Source organism: Chroicocephalus ridibundus, chromosome 13 (genome assembly GCF_963924245.1).
Source record: "Chroicocephalus ridibundus chromosome 13, bChrRid1.1, whole genome shotgun sequence".
In the NCBI taxonomy this organism is placed as follows: Eukaryota; Metazoa; Chordata; class Aves; order Charadriiformes; family Laridae; genus Chroicocephalus; species Chroicocephalus ridibundus.
In genome coordinates this window covers 10,867,969-10,886,187 of record NC_086296.1, presented here as the reverse complement: position 1 = coordinate 10,886,187, position 18,219 = coordinate 10,867,969, and the positions used below count along the sequence as shown (strand labels likewise).

At 39.7% G+C, this 18,219-nt stretch overlaps 1 protein-coding gene across 4 annotated transcripts; it reads right to left on the bottom strand.

Moving 5' to 3' along the window:
* Positions 1-111: 111 nt before the first annotated feature.
* Positions 112-17,694, bottom strand: LOC134522824 (solute carrier family 2, facilitated glucose transporter member 11-like). 4 transcript variants are annotated; one of them, XR_010073140.1, is made up of 17 exons: positions 17,580-17,694; positions 16,554-16,652; positions 15,642-15,802; positions 14,622-14,746; positions 14,133-14,262; positions 13,373-13,521; positions 12,782-12,969; positions 11,619-11,729; positions 10,951-11,052; positions 10,392-10,467; positions 8,989-9,116; positions 6,765-8,652; positions 6,007-6,105; positions 4,011-4,076; positions 2,604-2,662; positions 2,390-2,491; positions 113-2,191 (listed from the first exon to the last, which is right to left on the bottom strand). XR_010073140.1 is itself a non-coding variant. In XM_063350988.1 (12 exons), exons 1-12 carry the CDS (start codon positions 17,601-17,603, stop codon positions 8,446-8,448), a joined length of 1,500 nt encoding a protein of 499 aa, XP_063207058.1. In that variant the 5' UTR covers positions 17,604-17,694; the 3' UTR covers positions 6,137-8,445. The 4 variants fall into 4 exon arrangements, 2 of the variants coding, with proteins under 2 accessions (XP_063207058.1, XP_063207059.1); XR_010073141.1 differs by lacking the exon at positions 16,554-16,652 and having other exon boundaries at positions 112-2,191; positions 17,580-17,638; XM_063350988.1 differs by lacking the exons at positions 113-2,191; positions 2,390-2,491; positions 2,604-2,662; positions 4,011-4,076; positions 6,007-6,105 and having other exon boundaries at positions 6,137-8,652.
* Between the last annotated feature and the right edge of the window lie 525 nt (positions 17,695-18,219).

Here is an 18,219-nt window from a genome sequence, read left to right as displayed (position 1 = left end):
CTTCTACTGGCCAAAGTTAACACTGCCGGATTAAATATTTCAGGACATAATTGCATTTAGTCCAGTCCGCAAGGGGAGAGTTTCAAAGCAGAGGATGTTTACACTTTGGGGGTAGTGAGGGCTTTGGAAAGGGAAAGGAGAGCAGTTCAGGCAAAAAAATCTAAACAGTTTTCTAGGAACAGTAAAATACTTTACTTCTATGATACAGACTGAGGAGTATCTCTGCTGTAATCTGCACAAAGCAAAAAAGCAGCTGGTATGATATTTAGATACTGTTATTTATTAATGAGTAAAGTATGTGGTCTTCTGTTTCAGATTTATTGGTATAGTAAATATTGTTTATTAGATGAAAAACAGGCAAATTCTGAAGCACGCAGCCCTTTCTTGGGTTTGAAGTAGAAGTAGCAAATTTCAAAGTCTAATTCAGCTGTTCTGGTTTTATCTATCAGTTAGATTGTACTGAGGAAGGGTATTTCTTGTCTGGTGGTTATGTGGATGTCTGTCAACCAAGTGTGGTAAAAAGGCAGTAGGAGATACTGTGCCCTGGCTTTTGGAATAGAGCACCTGGTCCTGAAGGCTCTGCTTGAAACAGCCACTACCCGTAAGACCCACTTGCTTGTGAGAGTAACCAAAGTTGGTAAATATTCCCTAATGAGTTAGGATGGGACAACTGGGATCTTAATCTCTCAGGTTTCAGCTTTGAGTGTTACAGACACAGAACAACTCCAAAATCAGTGTTGCAGCCATTGAAAAGTCACTTTGGTTTCCAGAGGCTCCTCTCTTGTGAAGAGAAGCCTGAACTGTACCTCTACATGGCTTCTGCTAGAGACAGCACTTGGAAGAAAGAGGTTTGCCTGGGACTCTCGTGTAATTCCTACTTTCAAAGACTTTTGCTTGCTCTTACTCATGCCAAGGGACTTTCCCCCACCTCAAGGTGGGGGCAGATGGGGCAATGAGGTTGTACTGAAGCCCTCAGTAAATGCCCAAGCTCACCCTTGGGACTTGTACTTTCAGTTCACAAAACACAGAATTATTTACAGAGGGGTTTATTGCAAATACTGTGAGTCTAAAGAAATGACAAAAAAATGCAAGTTAATAATAAAACCTTGGATACTTGTGTAATTCCAACTCTTGCCTATATAACTGCATAGCAAATACTGTTTATTCTGGCTTGCAATAGCACTTAGAATGATTTGGCATTTTTTTAAGTATTTTCTCTTGAACACCAACAATTGTTAACATTTTGATTGTACAAAAATGCAAGTTGCATAGCTATTGACTATTTATTGTTTTAAAATGTTGTTTCCTTTTTATTACATAATTTTTCTCAAATTGTATCAAAGTGTGTGTGGGGGACACTATGTCACAAGGATTCATAAATAGAATTGACCATTTCTATTATAAATTTCACCTATATTCTAGAAAAAGCTCTGTTATGCTATGGAAGTTGTGCATGGTTTCATGTTTAAGGAATTATTACAGAGTTAAGGAGAACTTTTAATTTGTTCTATACAGAGCTGTAAGAAACGGTGCTGTGAAATGGACAAACACTGAAACTCACTTTCATGACTTGGCTCGTATAAATTTCTCTAAAGAGCTCAAGGCTGGGCTTGGTTCTAAGCCAGCTTGTTTGACACTGTATTGCTATAATCCAAAACTCAAAATGAAATTCTGAATAGCAAAATCACAGAGACTAGAGCTAAAGAAGACATTTAAGCAAAAAGATTTCCTAAGTGAAATCTCTAAGTTTAGCATAGCATGTAGTTTATTTTATGATGACTTATTGATTACTGACTGCTCTCAGGTTTTTAAGGTGATATGAGAGTGACTTTCATTCATGAAAATTCCTCTTGTGTCTATGAAGGAATATTCATATCTTTTCCAATAATGGAAAATAAATAAGTTGCCTTTGTTTTGTTTTGCAGTCTGCAAGCATCAAGGTCCTTTATGACCTTACTTAATGTATGGTCCTTCTGCTGACCAGCTAGAAGCTCATGTAGGTAACATGTTTCTCAGGAGAAGTATTTCCTGTAAAGGAACGAGATCTCTTCCTAAAATGTAAAGCACCAAGTTCTTCAGTTATTTCCATAATCAAGTTCCCCTTTGTCTCTGGAAGGAAGAGGTAGGTGAAGATGCCTGAGCTGATGAGGATCCCAGTAAAGATAAGGAAGCAGAAGGAGATGAGGTTTTCCTGGAAATAAACCAGAGAAAGATTTTTTATTTTTTTTTGCTTCTCCTTTTACAGCACTTTGAACATGATGACAATGAAGGCAAAGTTTCACTTTACAGCTGTCTACACGCAGTTTGTTTTGTCGCTGTGACATTAAACGCACCAGTCTTTAGGTGTGAAAGAGCAATGGGAATAAAGTAATTAAAAGTTTCTTCTTACCTGAAGGGAGAGAGTAACTGTGAGGACAGGCAGTGCCAAGGCCATGAAAGCATAGCCCTTGCACAGCAGTGTCTTCCTGCCAAACTGCTCAGTGGTAAAGTTCTGGAAGGGCAGAAAAAGCACTCACTAAAGCCTGAGTAACACACTGATGCAGTGCATCTTACACACAGCAGAGTGGGAAGGAATACACAGACTGACTGCTAGTGATACATACAGAATAAGGCCTTCTTCAAACCCAGCTGTGTACGGCACCTCAGAAGCGCACAGATAGACCTAGAAAACAGAACATAAGAAAAAACTTGGATTGGAAACAATGGATTGCATGTGTGGTATCACCTGTAATGTCAGGACTGGTAAGCAAGCAAATGGGGTACGTTTCTCTCAGTGACCTGTCCTTTTTGCTGATTGTTGGGAAAATACTTCTTTTCAAGAATGAATCAGAATTAGAAAGTGTATTTTTAAAAGCTTTTCCACATGCTTTTAACAGAAAGAAACTGATATCATTTTAGTTTCAGTCCTGGTCAGCATCTGATGCAAGTCAGCTGTGGTCCGGAAAAACAAGAGATCCACCTATCATCATCATTTAGTGTTGGACATACAGAAGTGAAAATAGAGGTGTTAATAATGGGTGAATTTCCTGAGGAAGATGAGGGAATTGACATGAAGCTTGTCACTACTGATACTATGTCCAGGCCGGCCCCAGAAAAGAGACAAGAATATGGGATGAGAAGGCTCTAGGAGGCAGCAGCTCGAAGAGGCTGTGCTCTGTCTTCCAGCCAGTTTTATTAGCAATCCTGACAACAACAGCAACAGCTACTGAAGCCAAAATATTTACAGAACATAACCTTCTTTGAACAGAAGCATAACCCTGACACACTAACGGTGCTACCACTGCTTGTATTCAGTTCTGTTGGATGCCAGCTGCAGCCTTACAGCAGAGATTTTGGCCCTGATGCATGGGCCTGTACTGAAATAAGTAAGGCTGGATGGCATATAAATTTCCAACTTCTTCTTGAAGGCATCAGTCACAGCAATGACACTGAAACAGTAGTACAAAGATGAGAAACCTAAGAGAAAAAAGCCTAGCTTACTTGTTTTATCTCTCCTTTTGAGTAAAAGATGGGCAGGGTGAGTAGTCAAAATAATTTGAGATGTTCCTTGCAGAAGTATGAGACAGAGGCCTTGTCACAGGGTTGAAGCAACATGCAAACATTAATATTGGCAGGTTAATCATATACTATCTGGTTTATCAGTAACAGCAAGAAATGCGGCATTAGTAAGCATTTGGGAAAACAGGCCTCCTGAGGTTTGGCACATTGTGTTTGTGCAGCCTGGGAGGATGAGTGCTTGAGATGGAAAGATTCCTTAAGCCATGAAGTAGTGAAGGTACCCAGAAAGACTACTGGTGAAGGTCTGACTTCTTGCAAGAGACACAGGAGTTAAATCTGAGTGAGCCTGACTGGGCTTCGTAAGTGAGGGACAGAGGGATCCAAGGCTCATGCGTTTAAACCTGGTATGGTGCTGTGTGAGAGGGATGAACAGTCCCTCTGCAATGTGCCAGCTCTGCTTCTGCTGAGACTGGTTTCTGCCAAAGGACCAGCAAAGACAAAGTGACACTGACCAAGATAACAACAGAGAATTCTCTCTTCTGTATGTACAGAAGGCTTTGGACTTCTGAAAAGAAGATCTGAAAAAGAGAAAGAGGAGAGTAAAATCAGAGAAGGAAATGACAAGTGAAAGTAGAAGCTACCACAGCAGAATACACTATTGATCTGGTACAATGCCAATAGTGAACACTGATCCTAACTTGTATTTTTTCATATGTCTATATCTAGTTAGCTACTCTGTGGCTTTAATGTCTCTTCGGTGCAGTTCAGAAGTACTATCACTTGCAATTACACCACATTGTGAAATCAGTGCAAACTGGGAAAAGAACAGCATGGGAGAAAATAAATATTATATTTGTTCCCTTTGGTCTCACACTGTTCTTATTTTTAAACAGGGAACTCAGGCATTAGGAATACCCCATTACAACATTGTTAGGGAAGGTGCACGTTGTATAGAAGCTCAGCCACAGAGGGATGGGGGAAGAGGGTATGGTGGCCAAAAAAAGCATAAGATTTCATCCTGGATACGTGCAGCACCTTGTTAGTCTTTTTGGAATCAATGAGGTATGGGGGCACAGGAGCCGTTGTGGGCAGGTTAACATACACAAACCAGTCTGTCCTCCAGCATTATTGCACAATAAATGTCCATAATTTAAAACTTCTCTTCTTAAATAACAATGTGCGTTTATATAGCACTTTCCCAGCTCAATAGTGAATGACAGTATTCCAAATAGACAGTAGTAGATGAATGGGCAAATACATCCAAAGCCGGTAGCCAATTGCCACTGGCTATCAGGAGCCAGGTGAAGGCCAGGAGTAAATCTCACGACTGCTTGATTCTCACCCAAATACAACTTTTTTATAGTGCCTGGAAGCTTAAACTGCAGAATTTTCTTATGGACACATAAGAGTTGCTTTAGTGCACAAAGAAGGGAATATACCCAACTGCATTAATGCCAGAGAATTGCACAGTTATGATCCCAATAATGGAAATGCACAGCTGCCAGTGCACAGTCTGGTCTTCCATCACTTCCAGCACACTCAGAATTTTGACATTTCTCATCGCTGCCTTTTGGTCTTGCAGATTGTCAGCTTCTGCCTGGTACTCTCCCTCACCCAGTTTCTTCATAGCTGGGCAGAACAAAGAGGAAAGCTTGATACAACTGCACTATTCATGAATCATAGTATTTGTACATGCAGACTTATTTAGATTATTAATTAGTTATTCCCCTAAGGTTTCAGACATCATGATTATTAACAAGCATGGAATGAGAACATTAGTGAGATATGTTTATATCCTGTGTCCACAGTCCTGCAGAAGATAAAGTCCTATCTCAGAGCTGTTAGTATATAAAACTTAATTAACACAGTTATCAAAACATGATACATTCTTAGATCTTTCACTTTCCCTGTCTGACTTCATAGTTCTTATTACAGCACCTTGGCAGTGCTGTCCTTGAACCTGAACAGAGAAACTGTGGTCGCAATCACCGGCAGCTCTTTGCACACATAATGTAGCATATTTGGTCATTAAAGGGTTTTGTGCTTGTGTGCATGTGTGTTTTCATGTAGAATTGCAAAGGCATGCTGTATCTGGACAGATTTGTTGGAAAGAATTTGTAGTAAATTGATGAGATAATTTATGCAGTTTGCTGACAAGATGAGATAGCTCCCAGTAGGCTCTCTGCTATTTTAGTTATGTGGTTGTGGTAGCCAAATTAACTCATTTAAAATTACCTTACATGAGATCTTTTGAAAATTTTGATTGCCCATGTTAACATCTGTTAAATGGAGAGACTGATGTGCTTGTTACCTGGGCATGCCCACTCAAAGGCAGCTATAGTCTAGCTCTTAATTCTTTTCTTCTGCAGAGAAGAGGGGGGTGGTAAGAGCTGGGAATGGAAAGTCAATGGAAACACTTTGCAGCTTATTTTGGAAAGCATCCTTTCCATTTTGATCCCACTACCAATGACTTCTGAAGATGCTGTATCTGCTTAAAGCTTTTCTTACCATGGCTGAGTAGCTGATCGTAGAGCTTTGAAAGCCAGTCGTGAGGGATCCACCAATTCCCAACACAAAGAGCATCACAAACAACCACTGGTACAGAATCTGCAAGGAATAGTACAAGCTCATCACAAAAGAAACTGGTGATATCATAGTCCCCACATTTCTAGGGTATCGTCTTGTTTTATGATGCTTAAATAATCTCAGCAGAACATGCAAAGCATCAATGCAAAAAAGATCAGCCAAATAAAGGTTCTGGATTACCAGGGGTTTTACTCTTCTTCACTTTAATTGATTAACAAATCCATAAAACCTTTATTTTCAAATGCACAATTTCATATCGCTATCAGGCTACTAGCTAGGAAAGCTTAATAGTGTCACGGTTGTACATGGGAAAGCGTGGGAGCAGGTGAAAACAGTGTGGAAATGCCTCACCATTTAAGTACTAGAGGACTTTTTAACCTTTTTTAAGAAATCAGTTTCTCTTCTCAGCTAGAACTTCCTTCAATGTTTCTGTGATGATTTAGTCCAGAAAGTTCATTCTGTCTTTTGTTTTTTTTTATTTTAAATGCTAGCTCTAATTTTTACAGTAACAAAATTAGAACGATTATCTGAAGAGCATCCACAGTCCACTCTATTATTTTGAAAATAGTTTGGTGCATATGTATTGTATTTTCTTTAGGAATAGTAATTGCAACAGATAACCTCTCAGTTCTTCTGACAGCTTCGTATTAACAGCCGATGCTGGCAGCTGTAGTACTCACCACTTCTGAAAGGAATCTTTCCATCTTTTATCAAAAGGGTGGCTGATCCCAGGCAGACAGAACTCTGTTAGACTGAGGAAGTGCTTTCTGTCATGCCTTTTCTGCACATTCTGCTTAAGTAATCATCTGACTCTGAGGCTGAGGTTAATGTTTACTTCATATGATTTCTGTTGACTGATGTTTTTTGCAGCAATTGGACAGCACTTAAAGCAGATGGATTAAGTATTTCAATGACTCAACAGGAGACGTCCCTATGAATGGGAACATTTTGTAGCATGAGTGCTCCCTGTTTTGATACAGGGAGTGAAACCAGATCAAATATAAAATCTAACACAGGTTTCAGTTGCTGGAACACACAACTGGTGCTTTAATATCAGAGCTTATTCTGTGTCTATTAAGTAGCAAGCACATTATTTGAATTTTTTAAATAGAAAACTCCATGAAACTCAAAACTGATTCAGTGCTCCAGCAAAATGATAATCAATGTGAATGGTTAAACTGCAGAAAGATAGGACTTGTGGTCCTACTAAACAGGAGGCATGATACACCATTTGGAACTGTTACAGAAAATGGAAAAGTAATTGATTGTCCTATACGAAGGTAGAAGGGTTTGGGGAGGGAAGTGATTGGATGCTGCAGTGGTCAGCAGGATTAACAACTCCTGAATAGCGGCAGTAAAGGGATGGTGTGGAGCACAGCAGTGCTGATGCGCACTAGTAGAGTGCAATGTGTCCTAGGCCAGTACAGCTGTCACAGCTTCTGCTTTTCTTTCTTGGAGCAGTTAATTATTTATAAAATGGACTAAATTTTCAAAGTGTCTGCTCTCTCAGTACTGTCTCAAAGTGTCTTACTCCCTGTCTCACTCCAGGGCTCTGGTCCTCTAGCTCTCAGCACTGCCTGTATGTTTTATGTTTGTTAACCCTTGTGCCATCCACGAGGTACCCAGAATAAGGCTGAGAGCATTGCTTACACTACAGAAACTTGCTCCAGATTTTGCTACAACTGCATGGAGGGTGCAGTCAGTTTGCTCCAGAGGATGCAGGTGAGAGTTCTTCTGTACCAATTGCCCAGGGATCAGGGCTAATCCCTGACAGTCATAGGGACAATCAGGACATACAGTTACTTGATGTCAGCTCGAGAAAACAGAACAAAATTGAGTTATCTTTGTTATTCTACTTGGTATTTGTTTATGTGGTGTGTTCATGATCAATACTATGTCCTTTACAGTGTGATATCATCAAGAGATTACATGAAAATTGTTTGCAAGATCTGTGTTTATGTTTCATCCTCTCTTCATCCTGCTCTTAATCCTGAGCAGAGCTTTCTTACAAAATCAGAAACACAGAGACAAATCCTGCTTCTTTAAAATGATAGCAAAGGAGAAAGACTTGGAATAAAATTGATGTGTTATGCCTGAAAATTATTTTCATGTGCTAGTCCTGAGAAGTGCCTGGAGTTAATAACGTCTTCCTGCTACAGAGCTGTTCTAGGAAGGAGACATGGTCTCTCACCATGAAAAGCAAAGATGAATATAAGATAGGACTGCTTGAATTAATGACAAGCTATCTGTGCATTACTTATTGGATTACATTTTACTGAGAAAAGTCCATGTTAAGGTTTAGCTTTCAGTTCAATTTTGAGACAGGGCTTTTTGTCAGTGGAAGTTGCTTATGGTGGCCTATCAGAGCTTGGTGCAGAATGTCTTTTCTTCAGTAGTGTTCTTCTCCACAGTCTGATGACGTTTCTTCTTAAATTGACGTGTTTTGAATTCTTCTGTGATTTCAGAAGTTGACTTCCCTTTTGTTTCTGGGAGAAACAGGTAGATGAGAACCGCTGAAATGATCAGGACACCAATAAAGATGAGGAAGCAAAAAGGACCAAGAAGCATCTGGAGATAAAAATAGAATAAGATGAGTGATTTCACTGGCAACACGTGCCCCTGCAGATTCTTGAAAATTCTTGATTTGTCCCTGTGAAATGAGGAATAAGTTGATTTTACAGAAGCAATATTTATTTATCTTTTCAATTTATTCTTGAGGCAGCAGAGGAATGTCTGAAGTCTAGGGAAATGTTTTACATAAATGGCCTCCATGTGCCAGTAGCAACAAGGGATTCACAGCTTTGATCATCCACAGGGCATTTCATCCTACTCCCTGTCCAGACCAGCCTAGAAAACCAGTTTAAATTGATAGAGTCAAAGGAAAATTTGAATGAAATTACATACGACAGCAAAAGGGAAAATCATTCCAGTGAAAGTGAGGCCTAGCCAAATGACGATTCCACCAATTACAAAAGCGGAGGACCTTGTTGAGAGCGTGAAGATTTCATTCATGACGGATGCGACGGCTCCAGCTGAGGAAAAACCATAAAAAAACAGTAAACCCATTGTTGTAGTTAACCATATTCTTCAAAGTGAGTGAACTGATGTCACTGGTCAAACGCGGCCCCAGTAAGTCAGGATACTGTGAGATCATATAAATTTGGGCAGCACAGACATCTCTATCTGAATTCCCCTACAGACTTCTCTTACAGTCCATGGAGAGAGAGGGACACCCCTGATGTCCACCTAAGATGTATAAAATACGGAGATGAATGGCCCTGATGATGGCCTATTTCTCTCCGTTGCCCATAGGAGACACCTGGGTTCTGCTACCGTGGGAATTCTGTTAGGTTTTCAAGACATTCATGGTCCTCATGTACAGCCCTTACAATTATGAAGGCTGCCATTTGAATTTGGAGACTGTAATAACTAAACTAGGACAAGTGTAGGACATGGGGTAATGGCCTCAAACTAAAAAAAGGTAGATTTAGATTGGATATCAGGAAGAAAGTCTTTACTGTAAGGGTGGTGAGGCACTGGAACAGGCTGCGCAGGGAAGCTGTCAATGCCCCATCCCTGGAACTGTTCAAGGCCAGGCCGCATGAAGCTTTGAGCAGCCTGGTCTAGTGGGAGGCGTCCCTGCCCAGGGCAGGAGGGTTGGAACGAGATCATCTTTAAGGTCCCTTCCAGCCTGAACCATTCTGTGATTCTGTGAACAGTAATGTTTAGTCAGGGAACTTTCAGAGTAAATACTCGTCTCAGGTGAGTGACATCCTAATAGAGGTCTGTCATTACCCATGTAGGTGGTTCAGAGTGACATTAAGAGAGGATGAAAAAGGATAGAGCAATGCTAAGAGACAGACTATACATGCTATCAGGTATCCTTCTCTAATAGAGTAGGATTTTACACATGAGCTGAGAAAACTCTGGTATTTTAGAAGAGGCTACCTCTGCCCTTAGACAAAGACAGAGATGGACCAGTTGCACCTGTATGCACTGAACAGCATTCATATCCTCCAAAACAAGTTGATTAACAAGTATTTTTTTGGCTTGAACCTGTAATCCACTGAGAGGAAACAGGGTCCTGATTCATCAGGGTCTGAATCGTTTCAAGTAATTTGTTAAAGAAATTGTTTCTTGGGTCATTAATTCGTCAAAAATTGGGGCTTCCCCAATTTCAGTCCAAACTAAGCTGTTGATTTTTGAAGAGACATTCACACAGTCTGGTTCCCTTTCCATGCATCCATGGCCTGTGCTTATCCTCATGGCCTAGGGTTTCCTGTTGCTGCTTTTATTGTTGTACTCACCTGGTCCTATTCCATAGGCAATAAGGAATAAAAAGATGAGAACAACACTGCAGTAACGCATCCAGAGGAATTGATCCTAGACAAAGGCAAAAGGAGGGAAGAGAATGAAATTTAATATTATAGATGTAGTGCAGCTGATCAATACATATAGGAGAAGCAATATTTATGAAAAAGCCCACAACGCTGGATCCTGTAGTAGATGCTCACTAGAACTACTTATCTCTCTGAACTGAATACAGTGGAAGGCCAAAAGTAGCCTGCAGTGTCATATCTACAGAGGTGATCTAAACTGCACCTTGGTCTGAAAAACAAGTAACGAATTCCAAGCTAATGATAGCATGGGGAAAATTGTTACTGATTTAACGTAATTACCTTATTGAATTAGACAACTTCAGAGAAATGTTTAAATCTCTTGTGAACCACAAGAGATGAGGCTATGAGTTTGTATTCGGAAGATATTCTGACCTACTATTTTGGACATGGAAGCCAAGGCTGACTATCTGCTGTCCTGCACAAAAAATGCTGATGCAGGTCCACCCCCAGAGAAACATTTGCTTACGCCCAGTAGAAGGCTTGTTTCAAGCAACACCAGTATCAGTGCCATCAGCAAATAACCACCCCACAGGAGTATCCGACGTCCAAAACGATCGATAATGGAGCTCTGAAGAGTAGAAAATAATTGCGTATCAGTGGAAGCATGGCAAAATCCAGTTGTCAGCTGTCCAGCCAATCAAACATTCTTCTTGAGTTCTTTTTACTTTGGAGAACACAAATCTTATTGGTACCAAGTCTGATATTTTATTGAGTTCCTCCTAGCACCTCTAATGCTATGAATTACCGTTGCTGCCCGGCATTGCAGCTACTTCTTTATAAACACTGTAATACATGGAAGCATGCAATGATTCCATTTGAATATGTATTTATACACAAATATATGGAAATAAGTATATATATTTATGATGATATGATGATATATTTGAATGACATTTCATTTATATCTGTATGAGTAAGAGAGGGATTTTTATATGAAATTATGGAGAATGAAGATGGGAAAAAAGATGTAAAAGGATAAAATTTGGAGGAGATGGTAACAAACACTTTACAGAGTTATGCAGTGCCACAGAAAAATTCTTTAGTTCACAAAGAAAAGATTAATTTTCTTTAAGGAATAATAGACTCAACTCACATGTACTTTACCTCTTAAAGCCCCAGAAAGATCTGACTTACACAGAAGATGACAGAGACAAGCTCGGAGATTGCTACTCCTAGAGATACATATGGAATTATGCTTTCTTGCAGGTTGGCTGTCTGAAAAATTTCCGAGGTGTAAAAGGTGATCTGGGAAATAAGAAACATTTTTTAAATTAAGCGTAGTCAATAAATGTGATATGTGCTTATTCAGCACCATTTTGAACTAGATTTGTCATCACTGCAAAACCAACAGTACATTATTGGGGTTTGCTGGAGATGGCATACCTACTTGAGGTGTTAAAAATCTAAATGTTAATGGAGATGAAGAAAAGGGATTTGAAAGACCAGGAAAAAAAAGGAGTTGAAAGGAGCATACTGCCTGTAAGACAGGGGAGAAAGATGTTTTGACAAAGAGGAAGAGGAACAAGATAGGCAGTGAGGAAAAAGAAAAGCAGGTCTCAGTCATACTAGACCATACATCATCATAGAAATAGTTGATTCTGTCACTGTTTTCCAGTTGCTAAGCAGAAGCTGCTCATCTGCAAGGTTCCTTATGGACTGGGCACCATTTCCCTGTCAGCAGAGAGCAGAGGTACCTTCTCTGCCCACGTTGCTGGGAATTAAAATGAACAAGCTCTAACAGAGTGCACAGGCTTAAATAAGGCTTATCAGAAGAGACCCATAGGCAAGTGATAAAAATGACATCCAGGGGAATGACTACTAGCTTGTGCTGTATTGGGCTCAGCCACTTTGTATACTTAAATGACTGGAAGGAAATAGTTTCATGGATAAATCTCCGTTATCAAATAAAATGAAAGTTGGATGGCAATAGCTGGATATCTGCTACTGCAGAAGTCAAAGAAAATAGAGATGTATGTCTAGATAAATAGATCTCTGGGCTGTAGCAAGCCTTAGGGCATTTATAACCCTTTCTCCTACAGAGTCTTTGATAATACCACTGGGGAATGAACACAACAGTGCCCTTGCAGAACTTTTGCTGAGTTGAATCTCTTGTGTTCCCACCCTAGAAGTTCCCATAAAGGTAGGAAGAATACTAGTGATGATACCACAGAGCTTCACTGACGGTGAGCTCTGTGTGAGGAGGAATAACGTAGATCCAGAGGAAAGTGACAAGTTGGAATTGTGGCACTTTGATTACTTCATAGTAGATCTACACATGGAAATAGGGTATACTCAACTGCACTCAGGCCACAGAACTGTAGACTCAGTAAAAGAAGGAGCATGGTACTCAGCTGCGGATATACAGATGGTTCTTTCAGCACCTCTAGGACGTTCATGATTTTGATGCCTTTTGTTACAGCCTTTTCCTTCATCATATCATCAAACTCTGTATGATAATTCCCTTCTCCCCAGAGTTGCTTCATGGCTACAGAAGAGACAGAACAAAGCATACTCCTCCATCATCTGATCCACTCGGTTCTGTGTTTTTCAGCTTTTAATGATGTTTGCAACATTTTCAGTTCAGTACATGCTTTGATTCATCAGTCACTGAGGAAAGAACTAGAGCATGGCTTAATGGAACATGCTGACATTGCCCTGGAAAATGGCTTTCAGCTTGCTGTAGTATTTAGGGGTAAATCTTAAATATTTCTGATTATTCCTTTTAGTCTGGAGTAATATAATTCAATACTATGATCTTTACAAGATCTTTAATCATGTAATTATCAAGAAGCCTGTGTTTGGCTAATAGAAAAGCTGTTTCTCTCTATTAGCTTCAATTTGCCAAGAGTTACAGTGTAACAAATGAAGTATCTAAAGTTTTATTTTACCTTTCAAACAACCAGCCTTGTCTCCTTTTTGCAGCAAGAGATAGGGAGGGGACTCAGGAAAGAATGGCAAAAAAAGCAGTTGAATCAATGCCAACAACCCAGAGAAGGACAATAGCACATTCCACATGTCTTCAGTTCCTAAGAGATCTCTATGAAAGGATGTTAGAGTGTGTTTATAGTCCAGTACAATTACAGTCTATAACTAGTCTATAACTAGGTTGGCTAGCTAAATAGACACAATATACATACAGACCTTGAAAAGATAAATTGAAATAGAAGATGTTTAGGTAGTGAAAGGAAAACAGACTAATACTTTAGTTCTACTGCAAGACTGAATTTTTTCTCATAATTTGAATACTTCCTAAAGATCAATGGAGTTTGAATATTCCCACAAGAGCTTTCTGAACCAATACTGCCATTCTGTATGAGGTTATCAAGAAATTAGCGAAGATTTCAGATATCAAAAGTTTACTAAGAGTGTTTACATACAATCTTTTCTTATTAACTTCAGCAGAGAGACCACACCTCCAGAGAGGGATACATCCTCTCTTAAGAGAAGGGCCTTTCTCTCTTCAGTGAATAACAAGGGAACCTCAGTGACTGGTATTGGATAGATGCTTCCTTTTTGAGAGCTGTAGTTAATCTAAGTAAAACCCCACCCTTAGTGTATGTCCATTTCTAGGATTGGGCGAACAACATTTTCCTGCCATACAGAATAAAAATAAATAGAAAATAGGATGAGAAGGGGTAGCACAACTACCGTAATCCAAGAATTCTTGCTACAGCTTTTCCTAGTGCAAGAAACACAGAGGAGGTCACATTTACAAATCCACGCAACTTCTTCGGTGAGATCTCTCCAGCATACTGAACATGGGCATTCATATTTATTCCTAAAGCAAAGGAAACAGGACAGACCTAAAGCTACAGAAAGCAAGACAGAAGGTCCCTTTTAATTTCACCTTCAGCTAAAGGTAGTTCTCTCCTCTCTCTTCTGAACTGTTTGCTATATATCCTCCACAATATCAGGCTGAAAATGTACCTTTTACTTTAAGCAAGATGTTTAGCTAATCCATCAGATCTCTCTCTCTCAACAAGACCTCTTGAAGGCAAAGGACAGCTCATCTTACCTTTTCCCAATCTGTTCCTTGTTCCACTGGGGCTACTGTGCATGCCTGGGTACTCCCAGCAGGAAGATTTCTGTATTCACCCCAAAGAAGTCACATTAACATGGAGTAGTGGGGAGTCCTACCAGCACCGATGCCCTCTAGGAAGCGCCCAATCAGGATCATCTCAAAGGATTTGGCTCTCCTACTGAAGCCAGTATGCAGCATAGCTACTAGTAGGACCACGTCATTGACCAGCAGACATTTCTTCCTGCAACAGCGAACAACACACAGGTATCATCCGTGTTTTACTTTTTCATTTTTGACTAATGTCTCCCTGTTCTCTGGATTTACAGACCAAGCTGTGGCAATGTTTAAATCCATTGCTTATAGGACAACCATAGGACAACCATATCAGATTATGAAAAGGCATGTTGTCTTTGCAGGGGAGTGGAAAGGGAGAAGCTAGTTTCCTCTTTTCCACGTTAACACTATGTGAACACACCATGAGGCTGAAGGAAATTCCTGCACGATAAATACTGACAAGGATTGGTCTTTTTCACTTCTTTCTTCTGGGCAAGGCTCCCCTCTCAAATCCTGCACGTGTCCCCAGAACAAGGCAAATCTAACTTCACTGAGAACTTGCTTCATGGCCCACCTCAAGCTAGGGAGTTGTGGCTTTGTCCTTTATGGATACCCTCAAAGAGAGGGTTCTGAATGTGACCTGAAGGATTTCTGCTTATCTTTGCTGAAACTCTGATTATTCTTACAGAGAAATGAACTTGCACAAAAGGCTGTGCGATCAATTAAAAAAAAAAAAAGATAAAAAAAAAGAAAAAAAAAGCTTTGGCCTGCAGAATATCTATCCTATTCTGCACTACTGCAGTGCTGTTGGGCTCCCTGGGGCATTATTGCCCAATAAAGAAATTTCAGAGATTTATTTTTTACTAAAATTTCAGAAAAAATATAGGAATTGTATGGCATCAAAAACTGTGAAAAGGGAATCAGAAATAGTTGCATATTCTTGTCTCTCTAACGTACCTAGCTGTACTTATACATGCTGAGTAGAGTTAATTCTGCACCAGAAGGGGGCAGTGAGAATTCTGACATCCATTATATTAGGTGAGTAATTTTTAATTGCTTCCCTTGCTGGGGAATATACTTACTTTCCATATTTTGCAGTCAGGTACCCACTACACAGACACCCTATCATTCCACCTACACAGTATATAGACACGATGAAGGACCACAATAATGTGAGTGTCTCCTGATGCAGCACAGAACCGTATCGCTCCATCCAAGTTTCGTTGATAAACTTCTTAATGTACTGGGACAGAAAAAGAGATTTTCATTCCACTGAGGCACTAATTACAATAGTTCTTCATTATATTTACAACTTAAAATTTAGATTAATAGTCATTACTAAAAGCTTGGCTGTGGGACTCATTTGCAAATTAGGACTGATATTTCCTCTCATACAGACTAATAGTGTAAGAGAATACTTCAAAAATTAATTATACTTTTTAGTCTGTTCAATGCTGGCTCTCCTACACTAAAATATTGTGAGCGTTTATTGAATCTTGTGAAATGGAAATGTTACCGAGTGCAAGTAGAGGATAGAAAGAGAAAAGGGCTGAACTGAAGGATGAGACTCCATCAGCTAATTTTTAACCTTTTTCTTCATGGCATAATCTTTAAGGAGTGTGCTTCAATATGTTGTTTGTACACATTGTTAATTTTTCATTTTAGAGGTGCTGGAGAGGTTTTAGAAAAGAAAAATAATAGTTTAAGGAGCCACTGAAGCTTCCATTGTCCCTCCATTCAGCTATAGACCACAGCAGCAACAGTGTTGCTTTTCCATTTTTTTCAGCCTTTCTGATATTCTGTGGAAAGTTGTCTTTGGAGTACAGCTCCTAACATTCATGCCAACTTCTCTGACAGTGGACAGTATGGGACTGGAAAGAGCTGGGAATAAACTCATATAGCAACACCTAACAGATTTTTAGAGCGTCTTCAATGCGTAAGGCCTAGCCCCTGAAGAGCAGTTACAGATGTGATTTTATGAAGGCCTTTCTTACCGGAGAAGTGTAATTGATCACAGACATCTGAAAACCAGATAGGTGGGTTCCACCAATTCCTAGCACCATAATCATTAGCAATAACTTCCGGTATTGAACCTGCCAAAGATGACGAAACACACCCTAAGTTCCTGATACCAGCATGGCTTTCAGACCATGAGTTAATTTATGACATCTTATATCTTCACATTTCTATAATTAAGAAGCCTTTAAAATGCAAAAATCAATTTTGAATTTTTCAATAATCAAGCAAAATTGCTGGGAAATTGTTAAGATACAAATCTGTGGATTCCTTTATATTCCTCTCATGGTTATTAGAGCCTGAAAAGATGCTGTCTTTAATTCTGTTAGTTCTGCTAGCCACAGAAATTAAAAAAAAAATCATAAAAGCATTGTTTAGGTAGTTTGTGTTTGCTTTTGTACTAGTAAGAAGCTACAGCTTTCTTGGATCCATTTTTTCCTTCAACTTTGCCTCCTAAGAGACATTGTTCACTGGTTTCCAGAGATTAATCAAATCTATCCTCTTAAAACTTAAGTTTGTTCACACTTCAGTTTTATTATCCCCATAGAAAACTGCATCTTTAGAGCCCCTACTCAAATGACTCCTATTTGAAATGCTGTGTTTCCACGATGTACACTAGATTTTAGAGCATTGTTCACAAGCACATGTGTTTTCAGGCATTAGTCAGGTCACACTCTAAACAGATGAAGATCTTCAAATATCCTTGAGAGTGCAGGGTTTTTTCTGTTTTGTCTTTTTCACCACTACTGTTTTCTCTCTATTCCTCAAAATGCCTATTCTTTCCTGGTTTCCCAGGTCCTCTTTAAAACATCTCACTCTTTTGTATTTATTTTTTCTAGAGATGCCGTGTAGTCAGTCTTATTGCTGAATCCATGTTGTCCCCAACATGTGCCCTGTTGCTCATTTCTGTTACAAGAAAGACTGTTTGATTCCCTTTGCTGTAATCTTTAAAGATCACGCTGCTGTTAGTGACTAGGGCTAGAAGACAAGAAGCTGGTACTCACCAGGTCTGAGAGGAAACCAGCCATTTCCTCTTGAAAACCTGCCTGCTCTGAGAGCCCTTGTCAAGTCTGTCAGATGAGAGATATGTTTTCTATGCTTAGACTATAAGAAGTTGGGATCATAGCACAGAAGTTAAATTCTAACTATGTTGGTTTTGCTGAATTTTGTTCTCCTGCAACACTGGCCAGGAACTCTTCTTGCTGGTTTAATTATTCTAAGACCCAGATATGCCAAGCCAATTACAACATCAGTAAATGTTTATCCCTCTTGTATTGGGATTGCTCCCCCTTATTCACACTGCTAAAAAACCTGCGTGTTCCTGTTGTGTGTGAGGGTCAGACAGTGCTACCATCTTTCCTTCAGGGGAGCAGAGTCCCTATTCACCTCTCTGACAAGCAGCTTAGGCAGAGTGTTTCCCCCCTCTCCAGTCTACTACAGAGATAAGCCACTTCATTCTGTAGCTGAGCTGTTATGCCTCTTTACTTACATGCTATGAGATTTTCAGTTGCTTGATGTGATTTGAGTAATTTCCCAGTTGCAGGACATGAAGTACCTGAATATTGGCATATTGGGTCCTTGCTAACACCAGGTTCTTTACTGAGGGTCACACTGTTTCCAGAACCACTCAGAAGCCTCACTCTT

Coding starts and splice junctions, on each gene's coding strand:
- LOC134522824 (XM_063350988.1), bottom strand. CDS start 17,603: ATGGCTGGTTTCCTCTCAGACCTG. Junction 16,653..17,579: donor CTGGTTTCCTCTCAGACCTG/GTGAGTACCAGC, acceptor CATCTTTGGCAG/GTTCAATACCGGAAGTTATT. Junction 15,803..16,553: donor TGATCAATTACACTTCTCCG/GTAAGAAAGGCC, acceptor TTTCTGTCCCAG/TACATTAAGAAGTTTATCAA.